The sequence below is a fragment of the Ambystoma mexicanum genome, chromosome 3p (assembly GCF_040938575.1).
Source record: "Ambystoma mexicanum isolate Mex_15411 chromosome 3p, UKY_AmexF1_1, whole genome shotgun sequence".
NCBI lineage: Eukaryota > Metazoa > Chordata > Amphibia > Caudata > Ambystomatidae > Ambystoma > Ambystoma mexicanum.
Genome location: NC_090925.1, coordinates 1273607301 through 1273632237, shown reverse-complemented (window position 1 = coordinate 1273632237; position 24937 = coordinate 1273607301). Strand labels below are relative to the sequence as shown.

Here is a 24937-nt window from a genome sequence, read left to right as displayed (position 1 = left end):
AATAGTGGGCGTGGCCTAAGTACACCCATACTTAGGTCACACACCCTAACGAGAGCCCCCCTCGATTTATCATCCCACTTAAAGCACTGGGTAGCACCAACTATGGAGATACAATACTGAGAACAATTGCTGCCCATCCGGCCAACCAAGGTCTCCCCTGTCTGTCTACTCAGGCGATGGTTTATTGGTCAGGTTTGGGATTTTTAAAAGCAATAGTAGTGGATACACATCCTGACATCTCCATTTTTCTTCCAAGCCACAACTCTGAGAGATGCATAACTCTGGGATAATTCCAACTTGGAGTAGGTTGTCCAGATCCTTTAGACATCACCAGGGCCAGCTTTTTGGATCTTTCCCTGAAATAGTGTCTCATTTTTAAAGTGGACCCGGATGTTCCTCAACGTGTGCCTTGCTGATGTCCCAGGAACCCATTGAAAACATTTTGGATAGTTGCTCTCACAGCAAGTCCTGATCTATTTCATAGAGTAGTAACTTCCCAAAGTTGGGATTCTTTCGGTCAAAACTTGTTGCGGGCTATTAGGCAACATTGGCTGGTGCCACAGACTCAATTAAGTTAAACTGGGCAATGGCTGTTCATCTTGGCCAAGAGGATAGCTCAGGGGCAACGTGTTTGTCTTGGAAGCAAAACAATGCAGTGCAACAGCGGTTCGAATCCTGGTTCTGGTCCCTGGTATTAATGAATGGCTTTACATCATGGCAGGCAGATGGTCCCATTGATGATCCAAGCCGCCATCCATCACAATGATCCTCTGTACAAGTAATCTGGCTGGAAGGGATTCCTGCCATCTTGCCTCCATCAGTAGGCATCCTGCCCGGGGGCCGCTACTGAAGGAAACTCTGACAGGGAAGATCACAGTGGTTTGTGCAGGGATGCTAATCCACACAAAATGGGCGTTGCAGACATATCTATCTGGTCCATCAGGTGGTGCTCTGGACTAAAGTTGTCTCTGAAGGAACACTCGCTGGCATCCAGGGTGCATTGACAACCTGCTGGCATATCGCAGTCCAGCCATCTCCTGGCCAATGCAGCTAAAACCAAAGGACACGCAACCTTGGCGTGTCCAATTTGGACAAATATTCACCACCTCATAAATAAAAAAAAGGCCTCCTGGCTTACATCCCACCCTCCTCCTGCTCCTCCTCCAATCTATAAGAAGCCTGCTGCCCAGCTGGCACACACATCAATGATCCTTCATTCTACATTGAAACACATGCATCAGCATTCATCGTTTATACAACATTCATTCTTCACTCTCACACCCAAACACATGCATTCAGCATCATTCCTCATTCACATCGACACTCACATTCCCCCTCCGACCCACACAGCATTCATACGCTCTCACATAAACAGGCGCACTCAAACAACACGCCCCCACTTACAGGTACAAACACTTGCATGCATGCAGACACAAATACATGGTTTTTCTAATGTTCTACCTGCATCCCCGTTCTGGATCCCGGTCCTATCGGGCTTGTGCTGCCTTGGCAACACTGACCTATGTTCGTAGGCCAACCTGGATACATTGTGTACTGTGCCACAGTAAACAAGCATTGGCAAAGCCAACAGTTTGGGCTTTTGTGTAGGTATGGGATAGGAATTTGCTAGACGGTGATATATTGGTGCTACCTGGACATAGGATCGCAACAGCGGGGACATGGAGCAATTACCTGGGCAAATATTGTCAGTACCTGGCAAATGCTCATCTAATACCTCGAGCCAAATCTCTTGGGTTTGTCATTGCTTGTTTTGAACAAGCTTGCAGTGCATGAAAGAGATATAAATCAAGTGGCTGAAGACACACCTGATGAAGACATTTGTATTACACCTGTAGCCATCTACAGCTGCAATTAAGCCGTTAACTCTCTGCAGACTACTTGGAAAAAACACTGGCAGGCTCAAGTTTAATGTTACTGCTTGATAGAAGGAGCTCACATAGATCTATAGATCCCAGAAATATGTGTTTAGCGCAGGGAGGGCCACGTAGTAGTTGGGAATGGCCATAGTGATTAGCATGGACATGATCAGTCCATGTGTGGGTAAACAGCCAAACAACACCACAAGCTGTGTGTTTCAGCTTATAGGTGGTGCTTAAGCACCACCTAATAATATCGAGACTGGCCCACCAACGTAGGCCAGTGTTGCCATGTGAAAACAAAATGGACATCAAGAGTAAAGTAAACATGAATTATGTTTGCTTTACTCTTGATGGCCATAAAAGCTTGCAATGTCATGTCCTGGCATACCCCCTCTGACTCCCATTTTGAGGGTGGGCAGTGCCAGGACATGACATTGCAGCCTCATTTCCCCCCCACCCCCACACACACATGCCTCACTTCCCCACGCAGACAGGCCCTCAGTCATACAAATTCAATCATCTATTTCTCTTATTCTAACATGCACTCTGACAGCCATTATTTCAACTTTCACTCGTGCACACGTGCAACAGACACTCTCATTCATACTCCTTTCCTATAGCTCCGGCCCTGATGCCATCTTTCACAGAGGCACCCACTCAGCATTCACAGGAAGCAGAGAGAGCTTCCCGTCTCCTGAGGGCTTGCGCAGGAGAGCCGCAGCATCTCCCAAGCAACGCTAAAGGAGGCCTAAATGTGCAGGGAGGCGCACAAGTGCCGCTGCCTAGGCACATTTAGTCCTGCAGTTCCTCAGCCTGCATCCCCAATGAGCAGTGCAAGGCTGGGGAAACAAACACTGGGGAACTTAAACTGTCAAAGGGAAACCATGTTTTTACATTTGACAGTTAAAGGTAGCCCAGGAGAGCTTGGGAGCATTTTCCCTGGGCTGGCATTGGCTCGTCCATAATGGACCATGGGCGGTCATCGCCCCCTCATGGAGGAGCCGGCCCTGCCTCCTTCCTCCACCTGATCTGTGGGCCCCCCTCCAGCTCCTCCTGCAACCATACAATGCACACTCTACCTCTGCTGCTGTCTGCTTTTAAAGTGCATGGCTGGTGGTGCTGTGCCTTTCTTGCCCTCCCCCCTGTAAGGAAGGCATGGTATCAAGATAAGGCAGACACAACTGATAACAGTTCCAGGGTGTTTATTAAACTGTAAAAATGGTTCGGATAAATGCCCAATCTAAACCTAAATCTAAGATGGGAGCAAGCTACGACCATCAAATAATAATAAGGCAGTACTGGTGGCGTCTTGTCAAATAAAAAGGGCCTATACTAAAAAAAATAACTATTGCCAATCCTTACCACTAAATTACAAAAGAGTGTGGGATAGTGTTCACAAGAAAAGAAAGAAGTGTTCACAAAATGATGAGTCAGGATGTTATAGCCAGGGTTTCCCTTCCCCACGTTTTTTAGCACAGGACAAGGCAGGACTCTTGAGCATAGCACACTCCTGGGCTTCTCCAGCACGAGCTTACAGTTTGTTTCCACAATATCAGGACCTTCTATGGCCAAGTCTCTTCTCATACAAAGTCTCTTGCCTCAGAGGATCTGATGGACCAGAAACAACAAACAAAAGTTCCTCTTCAGTAATCTTCACGTCGCGTGATTTCTCTTCACCCTTGGATCCCCCTCAACCTAGCTCCGGTCCGTCCCTTGGATCCCCCTCAACCGGGCTCTGATACGTCGTTGTAACTTTGGCCTCCCTCAGTCGGGTTCACTACGGCCTTTCACTCAAAATATCAGCAACTTGTAAACTTCAAGAATCTCAATGTCTTTTTAAACAATCATTCACTGTGGACATCTCTCAGCCGGGTTCACATTTGTGATCACAATGTTCATGGGTGTATCATGGTTCACCCTAATTCGCAGGGCTCCCTCAGCCAGGTTCACATAGCCATTCTAACATAATTCATGATTCTAGCAACTCATCAGAAAAGTGGGGTTCCTTTCTCCTAGCTCTCTTCCGGCATCCCTCCGTCGGGTTCACACTTGCCACGATTTCACTAGACCCCTCAGTTTCTTTTCTTACCTAGGTCCCAGTATCAGCCCCCAGTCAGGCTTCACATACTTCTATTCACACAATGTTTTTGGGGTGTTACTGGTCACCCTAATTCATAGGCATCCCTCAGCCAGGTTCACGTTTGCCAATTATCACAACTCACTTAGTTTTCACCATGTGTCAAAGACTTTCGACTGTACGAGGGATTTTACTTGACCCTCGTATGACCACTTTGAAACTACACATGGCCTCCCTTAAGGCCTCTTGGTCTTTGTAGTTTGGTTAGTCAAAATGTTCTTAGTTCAATATTTTTCCTTTCTTCAGCAGATGACTACCAGATAGAGTCCTTTCGAATAAGTACCCACGTGGCGCCTGTTACTCACCGGTGTGATGAGTGCGAGGAACCAGGAAGCGTCCAAACCCAGAAAGTTGCTTGAAGAGCTTAAGTAGGGCCTCTACCTAAGCCTCCTCTCTGTGAGGGAATAAAACCTTCAAAATGATATGACCACTTGCTGTAATTAACCAGACAAGGGGACTGATCACCCAGAAGGGCGGGGAGAAAGCGCACCGCCACGAACCAGGCTGTAAAGGAAAGAACAACAAGTAAGTAATACAAAGGTAACAGTTGTCCCTTATAAGCCTTACTAACTGAGGAGTACCTGGGCTCTTGTTTCCCCCCCGTAGGATAGAAGAATGGTTCAACCCGGGAATCACCTAGGAGTAGGACAAGATTTAGTATCTAACTGGTTTAAATAATGACACAACTCAAAAGGTGGGCAGGATCTTACCAGTGGGAAATGACTGAATACTTTGAATAGTTTAGAACTCAACGACAGGGATAAAATAAGAAAAAAGGTAAGGTTAGTAGGGTTCTAATACCCGGGCGGCACGAGGGTCGCACTGGATTCGGGATGGTGCACAGCTGCAGAGCGTCCTTGAATGCACAAATCCAAATGTTCCGTTTGATGCAAAAAGTCTTTCCACTGCTGAACGAAGAATAAAGATGACGACCAGTCGGGATGGTAGTTCCAGGTGAGTGGGTTGAAAGCAGGTAAGGTCTGGCAAGATACAGAGCAGCCAGTCGGAATGGTTACTCTTGAGACAGGTAAGTCAAGAACAGGCAAGGTCTGGTACACTGGCTGACAGGGACTATGACAAAACGTGCAGAAGAGAAGTCCAGGAGGAAAACAGGATTTTCGGTACACAGACAGGCAATGACAAAGACAGAACGTTTCCTAGCGGAGTCCGTGAGACAGAAAACAGATTCGGTACACGGGAAGGCAATTCAAAAGGTAAGGGTATTCCAAATAGAAAGTCCAGTAAACAATCCGAGTCGAAACCGTAAGAACAAAAGAGGATAGCAATTGAAGTAGGAACTTCTAATTACCGGCAGTAGCTGTAAACAGAAGCGGCGCCCTGGCCGTCTCCATGGACTAAATCAGTGAGAGAGGCGGGGCAAACCAATGCGAGGCTCTACCGGCAAACTACCGTACGGAACCAGGTTTTCTGGGGAGTGTAGTCTCCGAGCTGCTAATTTCCACGGCAACTGCCATCGTGCATAGAATGGCGCAGCATGATGCCGAATCCTTTTGGGGAGCGCTACAAATCTCTTATTCCTTCTGGTAATTGCCCTGGGAACCTGAAGTGCTGGAGGCGTAGGTGGCCGGGTTTTGCTGACAGAAGGGGGTGAACGCCGACCCATAACAGCACCGGACCACTCCATCTCTGGTTCCAACTTCACTCACAAAAGACCTTTGTCTATTATCCTCGTTCTGTATATACAATGTTGCCACTGCAAACTTGAGCTCAACACAGTCCGGTCCGCTATCTGTTTCTTCTGACTCACCAGCTGTGTTGAACTTGTTGGCATTTCCTTTGCCACTGGAGTTAAGGACGGTACCACGATGAGAACCGTTTCTCCCCGCCCTGACAATCAGTGCGGTAGGGTTCCACGTACCAATGACATCCGATACACCACTCGCCAGCTGCGATTCCTGGTCTTACGTTTTCTTTCACGGAAGCTTTGCAGATCTGGGTTGAAAAGGGCAAGGGCAATTCCCTCCTGGTCGTCCTTTCAGATCTCTCCGCCTTTCTCCTCTGTTTGAACTGCCGTCCCAGGAATGGCTGCTTCTCGTGTGTTCGGTCTTGCTCAAAGTGTGCTCTCGTGCTCTGCCTTTTATCCCTGTGGGGAAGGGAAAGGGCCGTCAGGTGTGTGTAGTTATTATCAATTGCCTGACTCTGCCTGACCCGTGTGTTGGGACATGTCAGGTAAATGGCCCTAGTGTTAATCCAGTGTCTTTCATGGTGTAAGAAAGTGTTTGTGTCAGAAGGGGGTAGAGCTTCTGAATATCCTATGGGATAGGATGGGGAAAAGGTGTTATAGGGAAGGGGGTACCACGTCTCACCTGTCGGTGCCCCACTTCCACTCCCCAAGGACCCCCCATCCAGCTGATCCTCCCGCACTGGTCCACCCCCAGGAACTGGGTCCAACAGCGGTGGCCGTGTCCTGCCCACCTGGATGACAGATCCCTGGGGACTAGCAAGTGAGACACCTTCAGGTTTCTCATGCCCCTATTGGTTGCAATGCTCACATGATTTCCTGCACCAATTAGTGCCTGCCTTTCGCCCAGGAGGTGAGTTACACAGCCAGGAGACTTAAAAAAAAATTCTAAGCCCCTCCCTCCTTTGCAGTTTCTGATAGTGCCAGTTCACAATCCACAGCAATTGCTGCCTTTCGGACTTCACACTGTTTGTTTTCTGCTCAGGTTTTCCTGGACGCTCACAAGGGAATTGTGGGAGTTGCAGTTCTGAAAGAACTGTGAGTAAACTGTGTCTAGCAACTGTACTGGGAGGCATTGAGAGTGGTATCAGTATTGACATTTGTGTCACAGGCAGGTTTAAGGGATTGGGGACTCTCCATCTCCAGCTTCCCGAGTCTGGGACAGGGCTGGTAGGGTTTTTGTTCTGGTGTGCCTCCTGCCCCCAGGTTGCATGAGGTATTTTTATTTTCTGCTACAGTATGTCATATGGACAATTAACTGGGACAACCTGAAAATTTCACTGGCCCCAGCACCACAATTAGCCCCCTGCTAGGCTGAAACATGGAGCAATTGAACATATTATTTTAAGCAACACAGAATATTTGACCAATGCCCAGATATCTATCAGACGTACCTTGGCTATGCTGGCAGCATAACATACTGAATTTATAAGATTAAAAAACGCAGAGAAACACTACAAAGTCCAGTCCTCACATTGTCCAGCCTTCTACTGCAAAATAAGCTTTACTGGGTATGACAAAGTTCCATGTCGTGGGCTGGCTGATGGGACTGTAGAGACCTTGGCAGCTGGGTGCCACAATCTGCAGCATGAGGCGAGCCCAAAGGCAGTATATAGAGGAGCCCCCATGTTACCTAGACCATCACCCTTTGGAAAACATGGACCATGGCTGGCCTTCAGAGAATAGCTGCTGTAGAAGTCAGTAGCACAAAACAGTTGCCTCCAGAATATTAACTTTTATAAAAGGCCATGAGACAGGATTTACCCCCTTATGTGACAGACGATAGCAAGGAACAGCTACAAGAAGCGCAGATTGGCCTCTCAACAGGCAGGCCGGTACATAGTGTGCGAATTTGGCCTGCAGATACTCTGCTCCCAAGCCATAAAAGGCACGGTGCACAATACACATGGATTTAAAAGAAATCTGGTTGGCAGTGAAGTTTCCTCAGCAGAGGAGACATGTGAGATCCAAAAGGGGGACGAAGTATGGAATGAGCAACCGCGTTCTGCAAAAGTTGGAGCTTGTTAATCAGATAGCGCAGTTGAGCCAAATAGAGAGAGTTGCAGTAGTCGAGGGTGCTCAAGACCAGAGCAGCCACCACCAGGGCCTGACATTCGGCAGGAATAAATGGCAGGACCTTACGCAGAATGCAAAGCTTGAAATGACCGGCCCTGCATACGACCGCTACCTGGTCATCCAGGGCAAGAGAGGCAGAGATTTTAACCCCCAGATTCCTGACTGATTGGACCAGCATGGGGAGGGAGCCGAGGCTAGTCAGCTAGAATTCCGAGGTCCAGAACAATTGGGGAGATGAAGTACCCACAACCAGGACCTCGGTCTTACGGTCGTTAAGCTTCAGTCAGTTTCTCATCATCATCAACCCCAGGTCCTCTAGAGATTTCTTCAGCTGGGACGCTATGTCAGATTGTGTGACATCCAGAGGGACAAGAATCTGGGTGTCATCCGTGTAGGAAGAGTAGCGAAACCCATGTGCCCAGATGAGAAACAAGAGAGATCTAATATAGACATTAAACAGGATGGGAGACACTGCTGATCCCTGCGGAACCCCAAAGAGCAGTTAAACCAAAGCCGAACGGAAATGGGAAGAGAGATAGACTGGGACCGATCGGACAGGAAGGCCGTGAACCAGTCGAGAACTCGGCCGGAAAGGCCGGTGTCTGAGAGACAGGAGCTCAAGATGGAATGATCAACCGTGTCGAAAGCAGCCGACAGATCTAACAAGAGGACTGCCCCAAAACCACCCTTGTCTACCAGACACGCCAAATGGTCCACTACTGAGTTCAAGGCGAATTCAGTGCCCCTGCCCGGCCTGAACCCAGATTGGAATGAATCGAAACAGTGAGAGGACTCCAGAAAGCTGGATATGATATGATATCGCATTTGTAACGCGCCTATACACAAGTGTTTCAAGGCGCGACGAGGAAGGGGGGGAACAAGGGGAGACAGACAACGATCCTACTAGGCCAGGTGTCATTCAGATCACGGAAGTGCAAAGGGTAGAGGGAAAGGGAAAAGTGCAAGGGGGAAAGGGAGAGGGGAAGTGCAGTACAGGGTTAATAGCATACAGCAAACAGGATAAATAACAAGGGCCAGCTGGTGGCAAGTGCGAAGTAAGTGCAGACAAGTGCTGGGAAGGGGGGCTGTAGGGATACAGACACAGTCCCGTAGTGCAGGGGTTGCCATGGAGGCAGTGCAGGGGAGAGTGGCTGGGCCAAGGACCGGGAACGGTGAGTGGCCCAGTTGCAGATTCAGTGCAGTTTCAGTAGTATTAGCAGGGGAGAGGGGGAGAGAAAGCGGAGGCAAAGAGGAAGGTTTTGAGGTGCTTCCGGAACCGGAGATGGTTCTCCTCAAGTTTCAGGGAGGCAGGAAGGCTGTTCCAGAGGGAGGCCCCTGCAGCGGAGAGAGATCTGCCCCCAACTTGTTGTTTGGAGAAGCGGCTGACCCTGAGGGAGTTGGAGGCGGATGAGCGAAGAGCTCGAGAAGGAAGATATTTAGGAAGAGGGAGTTGAAGGTATTTTAGCCCAAGGCCCCAGACGGCCTTGTGGACAATGCAGAGGGTTTTGAACTTGATCCTCGCAATCACTGGGAGCCAGTGCAGTGATTTCAGTCCTGGAGAGATACGGTCCCTGGGCTTGAGGCCAAGGACAAGTCTCGCAGTCCTGTTCTGGATGAGTTGCAAAGGGCGGAGAGTAGAGGCGGGCAGATTTAGAGAGAGGCTGTTACAGTAGTCCAGCTTCGAGAGAACCAGGGCTCTAGAGACAGTGAGCTTCTGGGGGAAGGAGAGGAAAGGAAGGATACCTCTGAGGAGGTATAGCTGGTAGTGTGACTTCTTAGAGACAAGAGGGGGGACACCAGTGCTTCCATTACCTTCATAAGTAAAGGAAGAAGAGAGATATGACGATAGTTAGGCAGTACGTCAGGATCATGAGAAGGCTTCTTTAAAAATGGAACCACGAATGCATGCTTGAGAGATGGAGGAATCACGCCACTAGAGAAAGAAGCATTAACAGCAGTGGTAATATGTTCGATCAGGTCAGCAGATGCAACCTTTTAAGAGTCCCAGAGGTATAGCATCGGCGGGGGAAGCAGATTTCAATTTCAGAATAGCCGACAGTACATCAGAGTTTGAGAATAGAGGGAAAAAGGACCAAGATCCACTAGCAGGAGGGGGATCAACAACACCCGTGTCTGCAGTAGGCAGAGGCAGACCATCCTTTATGTGGTCACGAATGGCAGACATTCTTTCCAAAAAGAACACCAAAAGAGAGTCACGTAGACCCTGTGAAGGTGAAAACGAAGCAGCAGCTTTCTCAGGCGAAGATAATAATTGCACAAGGTCAACGAGGGTCCTAGGTTTATTTAGGGCCACCTGTACTTTGTGACTTTAAAAGAGTTTCTTGGCAGTAACAACTGCCTTATGGTAGGCCGAGAGAGAGCTGCAGAAAAAAGCTTTAGCTTCACTGGAGTAATCGAGTCGCCACTTTCTCTCCACCTGTCTACAACGTAATTTATGTGCTCTAAGATCTTCCAAGAACCAAGGTTCCGGAGAACGATTTTTCTTTTTACAGAGTCTAACAGGAGCCAGCAGGTCGGCCGTTGCTACTCACCTACAATGAGTACTTGGCATGTGATGGCAATACTTTTCATGTCCTGAAAGTACCTGGGTATCCGACTGAAAAACCTGACAACACTGAAAACAATTCATCTATAGAAAAAAGCCAAGTTATTAGCTTTGTCACTGCTTCCATATATATATATATATATATATATATATATATATATATATAAATATATATATATATATATATATATATATATATATATATATATATATATATACACACAGACTACATATTGATTGACAGAAATGTAAAAATAATGTATTATTTTGCATGATCTGTTCCCTGGATATTAAAGGGTGTATATTTTTTTAATTCACTGTCAATATTCAATTCATGGTAGATACAACTTTAAGACACCCCGAGAAATGAGATTTGCGATGTAAATTATATTTGCTTTTGAAATAAAAGGTGTTTCAAAGAGAGTGGTACGAGCTGACTCATTTGGTTAAGATCATACAAAAAAAATGCTTGCGACGGACGCGCTCGATTAATCCCTGGCCGGTTCATCAAACATCTTCCCGGGCCTATATTTGTAGCCAGTCTGTCACTGCAACCAACACCGTTAGGCACAGTCATGGGGACTTTGTCACACGTGCCAATTGCAAAGCATTGTGGGAACCCGCACATTCACCATGATTGGAAATCAGCATGTAGACTGCCGTGGGTAACATTAGGACGGATATACTCAAGGCGCTGGTCTGTAGTCCACCGGAGGTGGTGATCTTACTCAACCTTTCCACAGTGCATGACACAGTGGATCACCAGATCCTCACTAACCGCTTGTGCAAGTGGGCACAGATCTCAGGAATATTCTTAAAGTAGATTTGATCCTTCCTATTTGGTGGCAGGCGATAAGCCAAAATCAGAACAGCCACTTATGCAGTCAAAAGCCTTCCTGAGGAGTCCCGCTACATCTCCCTGCTTTCCCCACTGGTAGCCAACATACACATGCTGGCACATTTCATTGCGGATCATGGAATATCGGTGAAAGTTCCCACTGAATGCTGGTGACACGCAGATCCACCTCCACCTGGAGACGTATGCGAGCTAGTGGAATAGGATGGAAGTGTCTGCAGCACATCTACTAATGGATGGAGTAGAAGATGTGCCTGAATGGGACAACATCAGAGATCCTGGGAATGGCAAACCCTTCCCCTGACACAATTTGTGGGACGGGCACCAGCATCTTGGCTGAATTTTCAGAACCTTGGCACCGGGCTCACATCAGATGTCATTTCAAGTAGGAACCTGAAGCCCTTGATGTTCAGAAGAGCCTGCCGCATTGTCAGACTAACCACTGGATTGAAATCACAAGAGCATTGGAATCTTTGCAGCAGGAATTCTAGAGAGAGACACCAAACCTGGAAATACAACTGCTTCAGAGGAGCCAAAATCCAACTCATAAGCCTTGCAATCACTCTAGTGGTTATCACTGGGAGAACAACTCAAGTTCAGAGCAATGTGTTCTGTGTACAAATCCTGCAGCGGGCAAAGGGCTGCTTATATCAGAAACCTTGCCCATCTAAACATAAAGTCAGGCCAGTCGGCTAAGGGTAATTTAATCAAAATGGTGAGACGCTTTCAGGGATGGAGCATGACCGCCTTCCACCCTGCTCGTCATCAAGAGAGCCACGAAAGGATTCCTCTTGAAAGAGATCTTCCTCTCTGCAGTTGAAAGCCCCTACACTTCCAAGTCAGTCCTCTTTTCAATCAAACTTGGCACAGAGCACATCCCCCAGCTAAGTCAGCAGTCAGAACATCAGTCAATCCACAAAGCAGAAGGATCCAACCCTTGACCTCGGTGATGCATAGTCGCTAAAAGGAAACAGGTGATTTGTGCTAGCCAAATGAAGACATTAAGCAACCCAGTGTCTTCTAGAAGTTGTGTTCTTGGTTAGATCAGTGCACCCAAAAGCCATGACTTTCAAAAGGAAAGGGTGAACGCGTCAAGGTCATTTTTCTGTGACATGGAGCCACTTGATCACCCTAACATCTTCCCCTGCCCACCCACTGTCATTGGCAACACATGGTGACTGTAGTTCAAAAGCAGGGCTGGCAAGGGCATACTGATACAGACACATGCTATCTGGCAATGATGGGGATGGGTACCTGGCCAAGGGATGCCAAGAGCACCCTGAATCTCCTGTGAGTAGGACGAAGTTGCATCAGAGCTGCAGATTCACGCCATCCGGCACCGGGGTCTGCTGGTCACCGAAGCCACTCAAGTCTCAATGATAATACCCAACCAGGGCATCCTAAGGGGCCAGTGACAATAAAAGGGCCTACTCTGGTTCCAGTGGTATACTGCCAATGGATAGTTCCACCTGTTGGCAGAGCCATGCCAAACCTTTTTGATATTTGTCTTCACATAAAGTTGTTGCAGTATCACTGCCCAGCATCTCCTGTGGGGTCACCACCCTCCTCTGCTACCCTTATGGCAGCGATGCACAGAAACACAGTCTTTATATTTCAGAGGTAACGTATCAGAAAGCACTCTCTTGCAGAAGGGCACATGCAATGCCACTGTTGCCTGGCAGCCTTCATTCATGTTATTCACTCCTTGTGATTGACTTTATCAACAAACCACTATTAGGCTTAGCCAGCAGAAAGTAAATGATTCTGACTTATCTGCTTTATGTCGGCGTAAAGAACCATAAAAGCAGCATCGGTCATAGATGATCAAACGAGAGCAAGCAAAGAATTGATACGAATAAGCAATAAATACATACATGGTCACTACCTATTGCATACCATTTAAGACAGTGACAATTCCTAAAGTCCAAATTCATTCAACCCCTGTGTGTAGTAGTCAATATTTGTACTAAAAACTTTAAAAATAACAAATAGCAATATTAATTAATGATAGAAATGTGTCGATCAACACAATGCTAAAATACAATAACTAAAACTCTGGACCTAAGACGATGATAGCAGTATAAAAAGAATCCTTATGGCTATTCTAGAAGTTGCCCATTACTACTCAACGCAATCCTCCTTCTAAGCCATGCTCTATGAATATACGCAGTGATGTGGTGTAACGTGTTGGTGCCATCACATCTTCTGCAAAGCGTCCGACACCCTCCTGAGGACTTTTTGTCGCCATAATGGCAATAAGTACTTAGCCCTACGATCGCTATAACCTGGGCCAAGCAACATAAAATGGAGCACCATTTCATACTGAGCACCACAACACCGGCAGACAGAACTGCTTGCAGTATTCCCATTTTTCGTGAATGAGGCCATGCGCAAAGTTCCTGCTCTCAAATCAAACAACAATGGGCGTGCCATGCACGGACTGATGTCATCCAAGTATCGTTCGAACCCAAATGTGCCCTTTACCTGCAGATAAAGCTGGCCACTGGAAATCTTGCACAGGAAGACACCAATACCCGCCTATAATAATCTCTTCAGGCGACTTGGATCCCTTCCTTGCTGCCAGATCGGATACATGCCTAGTGTTCCCAGTACTGTTCGAGACCCAGGGCTGTGCATGTATTTTGGACATGCCTAAGCCACGGAGTCCTACGGCTCCCTTCTCTGGCGAAAAAGTTGGCTAAGAACTCCTTTAATATTTGCAACCCTGGTGTCGACCATATGCGTGACCATTAAAAACTGGGGTGCAAAGGCCACTACAGACTCTATCGGGCACACATTGCATTCTAAATGAAATGTGGCATTCGGAGAGCTGCTCGGTTGCAACATTATGGACTTTAAGAATGTATTTTCCGCAACCCCCAAGCTTGTGGACCTTTCTCATAGCCACATTTCTGCTCCATGTAATGCTGCAGGTGAAGCCTTACACCGATATAACTGGAAAACTGGTCTGAGGGCTCCTTTGTGATGCATACCATAAAACCTCTTGATTCCACTGCTATATTTCATCAAGGTCGTAGTGGCTTTGGAAACTTGGTCTCTCCACGTGTCATTCTCTGCAAAACATAGACCCGGGAAGTTGTATATGGCAAACTGCTGTAACGCAACCCCTTCTAGCGCAATGTCGTTTGTCTGACCCCTCTACCTGTAAAAACCATTACCTTCATCTTGATCTTGTTTATTTCCAAGCCAAGATTGACACAAGTTTTCACGAATATTGATGCAGTTTGCTTTATACCCATAGGCGATGTTGAAAGGAAAACTGTGTCATTCGCGAAAAAAAGGCCCCAGAAAACGAAGAGTACCAACCCTTGGTGGATCCATACCATTAGTTACCAGCATCTGTTTATACAGATGCAGAAGAGAAGTGGAGCGAGCACACAGCCCTACCTGACCCCACATTGGATTTCAAATGTCCCTGTCGCCACTCCTCCCCCGCCTAGCAGAAGCACTATTCTTACTATACAATGATTGAATGATAGACAATAAGCCAGGAGGAATGGTAAACCCTTGCAGAACCAGCCATAATTAGGCACGGGGGACAGAGTCAAAGGCCGTTTTTAGATCGGAAAGACTGCAAATAACTTGCAATTGTTCATACACTTGTATTTCTTTACGAGGAGGTTGAGTCTCAGGCACTGGTCTATTGAACCCATCCCTTTGTGGAAATCCACTTACAGTGGGTCTAATATTCCGGTCTACTCTACCCATTCTTGGAGATGTCCCAAGATTACCTTGGCATATAGTTTCCCCGTCTCGTCTAACAATGCGATTGGACGGTAATTCTCCAGTTGGTCTTTGCACCCCTTTATGTAAATTGGTACAATTCCGGCCTCCCGCCGCTTGCTAGGCACTAAACCTGTTGAAATGACAGCGTTACAAACACTTGTCATCACCGGGACCCAGACTTCTACCTCGTTCTTGAAAAGATCTACTGGTATACTATCAGGCCCAGACGCCTTTCCGGCCCCCAGAGCTGTGATGGCCTCAGCTACCTGTTCCAAGCTCACTGCAACATCTGAGCCTTGTGTGAGCAAAGCCTCCTCTGCTGCACACAACTCTAATACACCACTTGCGGGCTCAGGAATTATATACAGGTTAGCAAAATTAGCCCTCCAAGCCTCCGAGGTTATACTACAGTGCACACCGTGGTATTCATGTAAGGACATGCCCCCCCACCCCCACCATCCTCCAAAAACCATACGTATCGTTTGCAGTGCTTGCCTCTAACAGTGCTCCCCATCTTGCCCTGAAAAACATATTTTTCTTGATCGTGACGATTGCTTTATATTTTGCCCTTAAAGTTCTTAACTTAGGTGCATCTACTACTGGCCTCCTTTTCAGGCAGTCCAAAATATCCCTCGTGCTGATTCGGCATTTGGTGTCGTACCAACTCTGGGCCACCTGAATCAGTCTCTTGGGGTTAGAAGCCAGTCTTGGGAATACTGGTTGTAGTGCTGCTATCAGGTCGTCGTAGTGGGATATTATATCCCGTGGACCTCTATTTGGGGCACAGATAACCTCAATGTGCCCTGTAATTCTTGAGTATATATCAGGCAGACAGTTCTTATTCACCACCTAAGCCCACTTGACGACCCTGCTCAAACGCTCAATGTTATCAGATGCAGAGGCAGCCCTTGAGTGATTCTCCGACGCCATTCCAAAACTACACGTGATAGTTCTATGATCACTGTCAATTCGAATGAGTGCTTCAAATGACTAAATTATGCCTTCTTAAATCAGGCCTAGAAATTGAGACTTTGGGCCTTTCTGGGTAGCAAAGTAAGGCATAAGACTAGGGCCCTCACAAAGGGGGTTTGGAGAGATTGACACAGTCCTGGAACTATTTAAGGAGAGGATGGGTCAGATGGTTAATGCGAGTCGAGGTATATGATCACGGGTCACTTCACGCCCAGGTAAGAAGAAGACAAGGCCAAAGAGATCCACTAGATTGAGTATAACGGGGCTGAGTGCATTGATAGGAAAGTAGGCATGTGGCTCAGGACGTCAACGGAATCCACTTTCAAGCAGAAAGTGGAGTAGAGGGGTGGAAGGATAAGGATCAGGCTGGGTGTGCAACAAAGGGTTGAAGGAATGGGACTAAAGGCAGCAAAGAGAAGACATGGGGGTGAAGAGGGCCTGGGAACCTAGACCACAGCCATATTGACATGGTTGAATGCCGGGATAGAATCTTGGATCCAGCTGAGAGGTCATGCTGTATTAAAGTGGCCAATGTGCCCTTTCTGACCCCTTAGCCTCTATGTCAGCCATATTCTCTAATCTATCTCTCTGCTTGCACCCTCATGCAGCCCTTATCATTTACCCCCCACCTTCTAGCCTTTAACCTCATCCTTTGACCTTTAACTGTACTCTTTTGATGGTGCCGTCTCTAATGCTAGCTCTACCCAAGTTCTAGCTGCCCATCCTTTAACTCTGCCCCCCATCTGCTATCCTCTATCCCAGCCCTTCCCCACCCTTTAACCTTGCAACCTTCCCTTCCCCATCTTCTATCCTATAACTTGGCATCCAATCGGACCCTCCAGCTTTTAAATGTGCTCTTGTGCTCCTTTCTCTCTTCATGACAGATGTATTTCAGCCCATGGATAAGCTGAGCGCCCTCTACCTCAGCCACAATCTGCTGACTGAACTATCAAACCAGACCTTCAATGACCTGCCGCAGCTCCGCTGGCTCTACCTCAACAACAATCTGCTGTCCAACATCTCCATCAAGGCCTTTGCAGGACCCCGTCGTCTCAGGAAGCTGAGTCTGGAAGCCAATAACCTGACCAGTGTGCCCAGGGCCCTGCGCCAGGCCAGCAGCCTGCAATCCCTACGACTCAGCAGCAACCCCATCCGACAGCTGGGATCCTTCGGACGCAAGCTGCGCTCACTAACCGAGCTATATCTAGATGAGCTGGGCCTGCAGGAAGTGAGCTCCACATCCTTTGCCGGGATGCGGAGGCTACGGACCCTCAGCTTGAGGGGCAACCAGTTGGAGATCCTGTCCCTGCCCCTGCTTGGGGCTCAAACGGAGCTGCTGCTGAGCAGAAACCCATGGCGCTGCGACTGCCGGCTACTCTGGCTCTACGTCCACTTGCAGGTAATGAAGAGCAAGGTCAGCCAGGGGGAGGCCCTGTGCAGCACCCCCACAGCCCTGGCAGGGCAACGCCTGCTCAACGTGGAGGTAAGCCTGTACCCAAATCAATGCTGGTGCTCTGAAATTCCCTGTACTAGAATGCTGCATGCTCAATAGCAACGACTGTCTGTGTAGCGATCCAACCTAAGATGGCCGCCAGGCCACACACGGCCATTTGTGATCCTCAAGAAGCCCCGAGTTTAATCCTAGTCTTAACACTGTCACTGCAGCTTCTCTAGTGCCCCTTTCACTTGCAGGTGGCAAGGACCAACCGCGGTCAAGAGATGATTCACGATTGTAAACCTACAAAACAAGTCTGCCGCTATGCTGGACGCACCGCCCAGACGTGTGGGATTCTGCCATACCCAAAAAGAATAGTAAAAATAAACTTATATACAACAAAAGTAGTGTAATTTGGTCAAATATTCATACACATCCACATAATCCATGTGCTATAAAAAATATCCTAGAGGCTTATAAAAAATAATGGCCACTGCCAGTATCATATTAATTCTCTTCATGCTAAAATATGAATCATACATCATGCATAGCTCAGAATCTGGCTCATTAAATACACCTAACAGTTTACATCAGCAGCTGAGGCACGAGGCCTGCAGCTTACACAGCCTGCTAAGGAGAGCCACATGAGGACTAGGCCTTACACCTGTGACGAGGGATAGGACTGTGAGTAGTCCTGTAATGAGAACTGGGCCTAGGATTTACACCTGTGACGAGGAATAGGACTGTAAGTAGTCCTGTAATGAGAACTGGGCCTAGGATTTACACCTGTGACGAGGAATAGGACTGTGAGTAGTCCTGTAATGAGAACTGGGCCTAGGATTTACACCTGTGACGAGGAATAGGACTGTGAGTAGTCCTGTAATGAGAACTGGGCCTAGGATTTACACCTGTGACGAGGAATAGGACTGTGAGTAGTCCTGTAATGAGAACTGGGCCTAGGATTTACACCTGTGACGAGGAATAGGACTGTGAGTAGTCCTGTAATGAGAACTGGGCCTAGGATTTACACCTGTGGCGAGGAATAGGACTGTAACAAGGATTATGGCTGTTAATGACTACGACAAAGACACCAGAACTTTCATGAGGACTAAGATGGTGACGAGGAGTGTGACCAGGCATCTGATTGTGACGAGCACTAGGTCTGTGGCAAGCACTGCAATGAAGACTATGGGGCTCATTATGAGTGTGCCGGTCTGGTAGAAACGCTGGAAAAAATGCCGGTAATACCCGCTCCGGCCTTTTTACTGGACCGGCACACTCCGAGGTTGCCGGTAGGGGCAGTGAACTACCGGCAGGCCCCTATCGGCAAATAATTGTTGCAATCACTGACACTGGTAGTGCCGGTGATCGCCGCAAACCCATTACATGGACTCCTATCAGACTCCATGGAATGGGAAGTTACCGCCGTTGCCGGCATTCGTAATATCCCGGTAACACCAGGATATCGGCAATGGTAACAGTGAGGCAGGTTTGCCAGTAACCCACCCGTATTACAGACGCGTTACCGACAAACCCGTAAAGACCCCCTGTGTCTGTGATTAGGAATGTGACAGGGCTATTACCGTGATCATACTAGGACTGTGATGGGGACTAGGCCATACTGAATGGGTTGCTGGGAAAGTGAAAACCAGTAAGGTGGAGAACACCCCGCAAATGAGGGTGAGCTGAGAGGCAAGAAGGGTGCAGAGGAGAGAGTAAGGGAAACCGCACAGGCGATGGAGAGATGGACACGCAAGTGCACAAAACACCTACATTTTGCGCTTATGTTGATTGAAAAACATGACATCCCTGAGGGAAAATGCAGGCCAGGTGCGCACATTGAAGCGCATCCAGATTCACAATGCGTTGCACTTGGACCTGGTTCGGGCCTGCACCTCCCTTCACGCCGCCTGGGCTCGTCCTTCCCAGGCTAGCCCCAGGGGACTGCAATGCTGCCTGGTGTCTGAATACAGCAGAGCCAAACATAGAAATGCTCATGCTTTGCCTGAGAGTTTCTATTTCCTTATTTCATTTCCAGCTCCTGAACAGAAGTGGAAATGCAAAATAATACATTTGCAGGGATGGGCAGTGTAATTAAGGGTCACTGGCGTGGCGCTGTTGGGGAGCTGGCCAGACACCGCTCCATGATGTAGGGTCAGTGAGCCATGCGGATTCCAGTGTCAGGAACACACCAGATACTTGATCACGTATGTAGGGTCCCCTCGAGTTTGCGCAGACCCACTTCCAACTTCCCTACGTAAATCGGGGGCTTGCGATGTGAAATCTGCAGAAGTAGAGGGGCTAGGGTGCAGTGCCTTCACATTTTGGCACCCACAGATCAATGAGAACTGCCCCCGTATTGATTAATGAATTTAAATGCACCACGCGCAATGATTGGTTGCTTCAGGGGACTTGTATAGGCAGCCATACAAGGGAATGAACCCTGCACAGGGAGAATCAGCAACGTCCTATCAGACACAGGGAAGCAGCAGTGCATTATGGGTCGAGGTGGCCCATCCTGGGTGCCAGAAGCGCCCTCGAGTGTCCATTGCTAGGGATGTGCAGGAGGGAGAGTCCAATCTGGGTGTCCCTATGTAGTTTCCACTTCACTGCAAGTTCCCGTCGCTTGTAATGTTGCCTTTTGGTTCATTCTGTACAGACTTCGTCGTTCCATAACACTGGTCCCTGGGTCACCAGGGACTTGGCATTAAGGTTCTTCTTTCTCTGGCCCATTGCATGTGATTTCTGTGAGGTTGAGGACCTCGGCGTTCTAGCTGTAGTGAGTGCACTTGTATAACTGAAGGGTAAGCTCATGAATAAGTGGAAGGACTTGAGAGCTGATAGTACATGGAACGAGTAGGGAGGCGTCCTGCCACTTGTCTTTAGGTCTCTTTACCTATACATTTTGGTAAAGGGTAATTATTTCGCATGCAAAATAAGATTTGACATCAGCTTTGTTACTTGGCTAACTGTCAGAGGGTATTCTAAAAGGATGAGCGAAAGAGGCCCTTGGATTGCAACATTTTTTTAATTTTCTTTTTTAGGGAAAAAGGATTACTTAGTGCTAGTAACTACACAACATCTTCTATGCAATTGATTTTACAAGAAGATGTATAGGTGTTTTTTAAGGTACATCGTTCGTCAAAATACATTAATTTTCTCATTTTTAGAAATGCATTTGAGAAAGGAACAGAAAACAAGCATATTTGTGGCAAAAAGCTTGACAAATACAGAGAAATGAACAAATGAAAAAGAACCATGAACCATCATTAACAAAGTTTTTTGTCTTGAGTAAGTAATAAGTGCAAGACAATTGGTGTCTGTAAATTCTTAGAGAAACAGGGACCTAGTCTTTGGTCTACGTCTAGAGACAGATCAACTTATGGACGGGATTGGAGGAAGTAAAGCCTTCAAAGTTATGTAGTCCCGTGACGTTTCGGCTTAGAGCCTTCGTCTTGGGCCTTGACTTGGTCACCCCTGGACAAGTGTCCTGGGTTTAGACTGGCTCCACGTGGTAGGAGGCACAGTGTACAATTGAGCTGTGAGGCCGCCGTTCTCAGCGGGTTTGATAGTAGAATATTGGCGGATCTACTGTCACAGCTTCTTTGGCAAAGAATGTGCTTGGCGCACGTCCAAGTGCATTCAAATGGGTGGTTCTGCGCTGGTAGTAGCAGGGGGGAGCCCTTGTGCCTGCAGCCTAGATGAAAAAGTGCAGGTAAAGAGGCGCGGTTGTGTTCCCAGTCCCAGGGCCCTTGGAACTGCGTCGGAACCGTCTGTGGGGGACTGCTTAGTGCCCCTGGGGCGCTTGATGTTGGCTCGAGTTCGTTGTGTGTCGCTCCGCAGCTGCTGTTGCTCGCGTAGCTTCAGTGAACTGTCTGAACTGACTGGGAGGCCCAAGACCTTTTTCTCCAGTATTTGCAGGAAATACTCTTCTCATTTGGAAGCCATTCCAGAGAGTTTAAAGTTGGAAACATGTGGTCTAATTTGTCCAGGCCGTAGACTCGTGTGGCTGCCCTATTTTGGAGTACTTGCATTTGTGCATAAGCACTTTGGCAGACCAGCCTACATAGAGTTGCAGTAGCCCAGCTTGCTAAAAATCAGTGCTTGCACAATTTTCACCTGATGAAATGGCTCCACCCACCCCAACACCTAGGATCTCCTCCCCACCTTAGACTGGGTGATCTGATTCCCCACTGTTTCCTCCCTTGGTTGCTTGTAAATGCCTTGTTGACAACGTGACTACCTTCCCCCCTTCCCTGTTGTTAGCTCCCCACTCCCTTGTTTCTCTGCTCCCCCACTCCATGTTCTTCCCCTTATGATACGATATGCCCTTTGTCCACTAAGCAAGGACAAAGCCCCACTGTCTGTTGTAGACAAGATTGTGTTACTATGTTCTTGAAGGTCGGTAGTATCCAGCATTTTAAGACTTGTTGTCCTAAAGGGTATGCTAGCATTTAGAATATAATTTGACAACACTTCTGTCTCGTCTGAGTTTATTTTGAGTAAATGTGTAATTGTAGTTCCTTTCAATGCATTGGGGACTAGCCCTGCCTGGAGAGAAGCTTGAAGTGTTTTGTTAGAAAGGGAGCTAGAGTGTAGATTTGTTTTTAATCTGGGGGTGGAGGGGGCTGCACAGGGGCCACAATGTGGCAGGTGCCTTCATTAGGTCAAATTCTGTCATTGTCTGAAATGTCATCATTAATGGTTGCGTGGTTGTCTAATTATTGGGTTTGACTGTTATTGTCTCCAAATTTGTTTTGAGAAGCTCTGATTATCACATGTTCCTCTCTGAAAAAGTTGATTTGCATTATAGAAATATTTGGCTAGGGGCCATAACTTTATTGATTTGGTTTCGGTTAGAGAGTTTGTTGTTGATGGCAAAGAGTTTTGTTTTGTCTTAATACTCTAGGATCCTTTTTGTAAAGCACTTTGGTTTGGCTTTGATAGCCTTTTTATAATCTCTGTCCTGTTTTAAGCAGGCATGTTCATCCTCCTTGCTGCTGAAAAGTCTCCATGTTCTTTCTTATCTCCTTGCCTCTCTCTTGTGAGTGTACAGTTCCAGGCTGTACCATCTCTACTGTTAAGATTATTCAGAATCCACCCTGGGGTGGATTCTGAGAGTCCAACCTACTTTGGTGAACAGGAAAGACAAACCCAATCAAGGTAGAGTAGCAGCACAATAAGGCATAGACTCAAGAGGATGTGAGAGCGGTCAAGGGCTACGAGACACAGAGCACTCCAATAACTCCAGTTTGACAGAAGAATACACACATATACAATTATTTATTATACCTGTAAGATACACCGTAAGCAATGAAAACTTCTAAGTATTTTAGTATTTTCAAGCAACTAATATTGTGTATGGGTGTGTGTGTATATATATATATATATATATATACATAAGGAAAGGAAAGTCCATATGAGCCAAGTCACACATTCCACAACGCCACCTAGTAGTAATCGCTGGAAGTTCACCTCCTGTTCTGAGCCACAACAGCAAGCCATTATGGGTATGCAAATTAGCCCAAATGCAAACCTTTTTCTCCAGGAAATTGTCTTTGTCTAAGAGAGCAGTGCTACTTTATACATAGCTTAATCAACCCAAGACAACAGACATTTGCAAGGCTGCCAGGACAACTACATAACTGGTTTCACCCGTATTAAGGATCATCAGTGCAGTATAGTCCTGCTAGCCTTGCTTGTGGATATATATATATATATATATATACGGGTCCGCGCATAAAAATAAACTCCGGGTATTAAGCTATTAAGCGCGTTATAAATACGCAACTAAGAGACACATTCCTGTAACAGCGTCTCGATGCCCACGGGCTGTGTGAGCGCTTTAAAAATGTAAAATAAGGGGGGCGTGCCCAGCAGCCGTACAATGAGGACATGAGTTTTGCTGCTCCCGTGCCACCGGCCTTATCCTGCAACGATCCTGCATTAAAACTCTTCTGTGACGAGCCACAAAGTAGCTCACTGAAGTGAGAACCTCTGCTGCACTGAATCGCACTGCAACGGCGCGAAACCGGAGCGTGGATTGGTTTCCCGAGCGAGCGCAAAGTCCAGGGACCCGAAACGAAGGCCGTTTCCAAGATGGCCACCGTGCATTTGCAGTAGCCGGCGACCGAGGCAGAGGACAGTGAGCCCCTGAAATGAAATCAGATACCGGGCACAGCGTCTACGGGCGCACGTGAGGAGCCGGCTCTGCGTCCGATATCCTGATCTTGATGGAGGTGCTGTGCGGCAGCCGAGGGCGGGCTTTGCCCGTTCATCCGCGGCGGGTACCGGCCTGCTGTTAACCGCTGGGCGGGTGCCTCTGCCTGTGCAGACATCCTGAAGCTGTGAGCCCGCGGTGCACCCGGAGGACGAAGCGCAGAGTGGCGGCGCTCGGACTGTGGAGAGGCGCACGTCACCTGCGGACTATTCCCCATCGCGAGAGAGTAAAGGAAGCCCAGGCGGGCTCGGTGGTGGTGCAACGAGGGACGATCCACGGAGTGACAGCGGGCGCTGCGCTCGGCGTAGAGCACCCGCACAGAACCCCCTACAAACCGAGGCACGGCCCCAACAACCCGACTCCCGAGTGTGCCGCAGGGCAGTAAGGAGCGAGAGATGGTGGGATAGAGAGAACTGGCATCCCCCCCGGTTGGCAGACATCAAGATAAAGGTGCACACAAAGTTAGTGCGGATATAAGTAATTGCCTTGTACGCCACGCCTAGCGCCGCTGCAACCACCACCACAGTCCCGGCAACAGCGGCCTATCCTATCGACCAGCACTCCCCCCATCAAGGCCCGACACCAGCCTCCTGCACCAACATCCTACTAAGCAGAAAGATGGGTAAAGATAAGCCCAGGAAAACATCTACGCAGAGCAGAATTGATCAATATGCATCTACTTCAGTGCCTCGCTCACCAGAGAGGCTCCCAGCGGCCGATCTAGATCATGTGGAAGAAAATATCTCCCTCAGAGACATAATGAGTGCCATTGCCAGCTCCAGGACCTCAATGGAAAAAAATATTGGCGCAGACGTATCCTTGTTGCGCCATGACCTGCAAAAGCTGACCTCCCGTACGGGAGAAGCAGAGACACGAATCTCGGAAACCAAGGATGGCTTACGTGGAGTGAATCGGCAAGTGTCGAGCATGTTAGCGCGCATTAAAACCCTCGAAGCAAGAGCTGATGACAGTGAAGGCAGATCCAGATGCAACAATATCCGCATAGTCGGCCTTCCTGAAAAAGCAGAAGGGGAATGCATGGAACTGTTCCTCGAAGATTGGCTGGCAAACACCTATGACGCAGAGTCATTCTCCAGGTTCTTCTCTATCGAGCGTGCCCACCGTGTCCCAACTGGCAAGTTTACACCGGGATCTCCACCACGCACAGTCATCGCCAGATTTCTGAATTATAGGGACAGGGACACTGTTCTCCAACTGGCGAGATCAAAGGGCACGGTCACATTTAACAGATCAAGGATAGCCTTCTTCCCTGACTTCACCAGGGAGGTGCAGAAAGCGTGCCAATCATTCGACCCGCTCAAGAAACTATTGCACTCGATGGGTGT

General features: G+C 47.9%; 1 protein-coding gene across 1 annotated transcript in view; it reads left to right on the top strand.

Annotated features, from left to right (window-relative positions):
* LOC138581454 (chondroadherin-like) overlaps window positions 1–24937 on the top strand; it is a 138329-nt gene that overhangs the window by 61599 nt on the left and 51793 nt on the right. The window contains exon 3 of the mRNA XM_069652777.1: window positions 16821–17419. Within this exon, the coding sequence (XP_069508878.1) occupies window positions 16821–17419 (599 nt within the window). The remainder of the gene's footprint in view (window positions 1–16820; window positions 17420–24937) is intronic.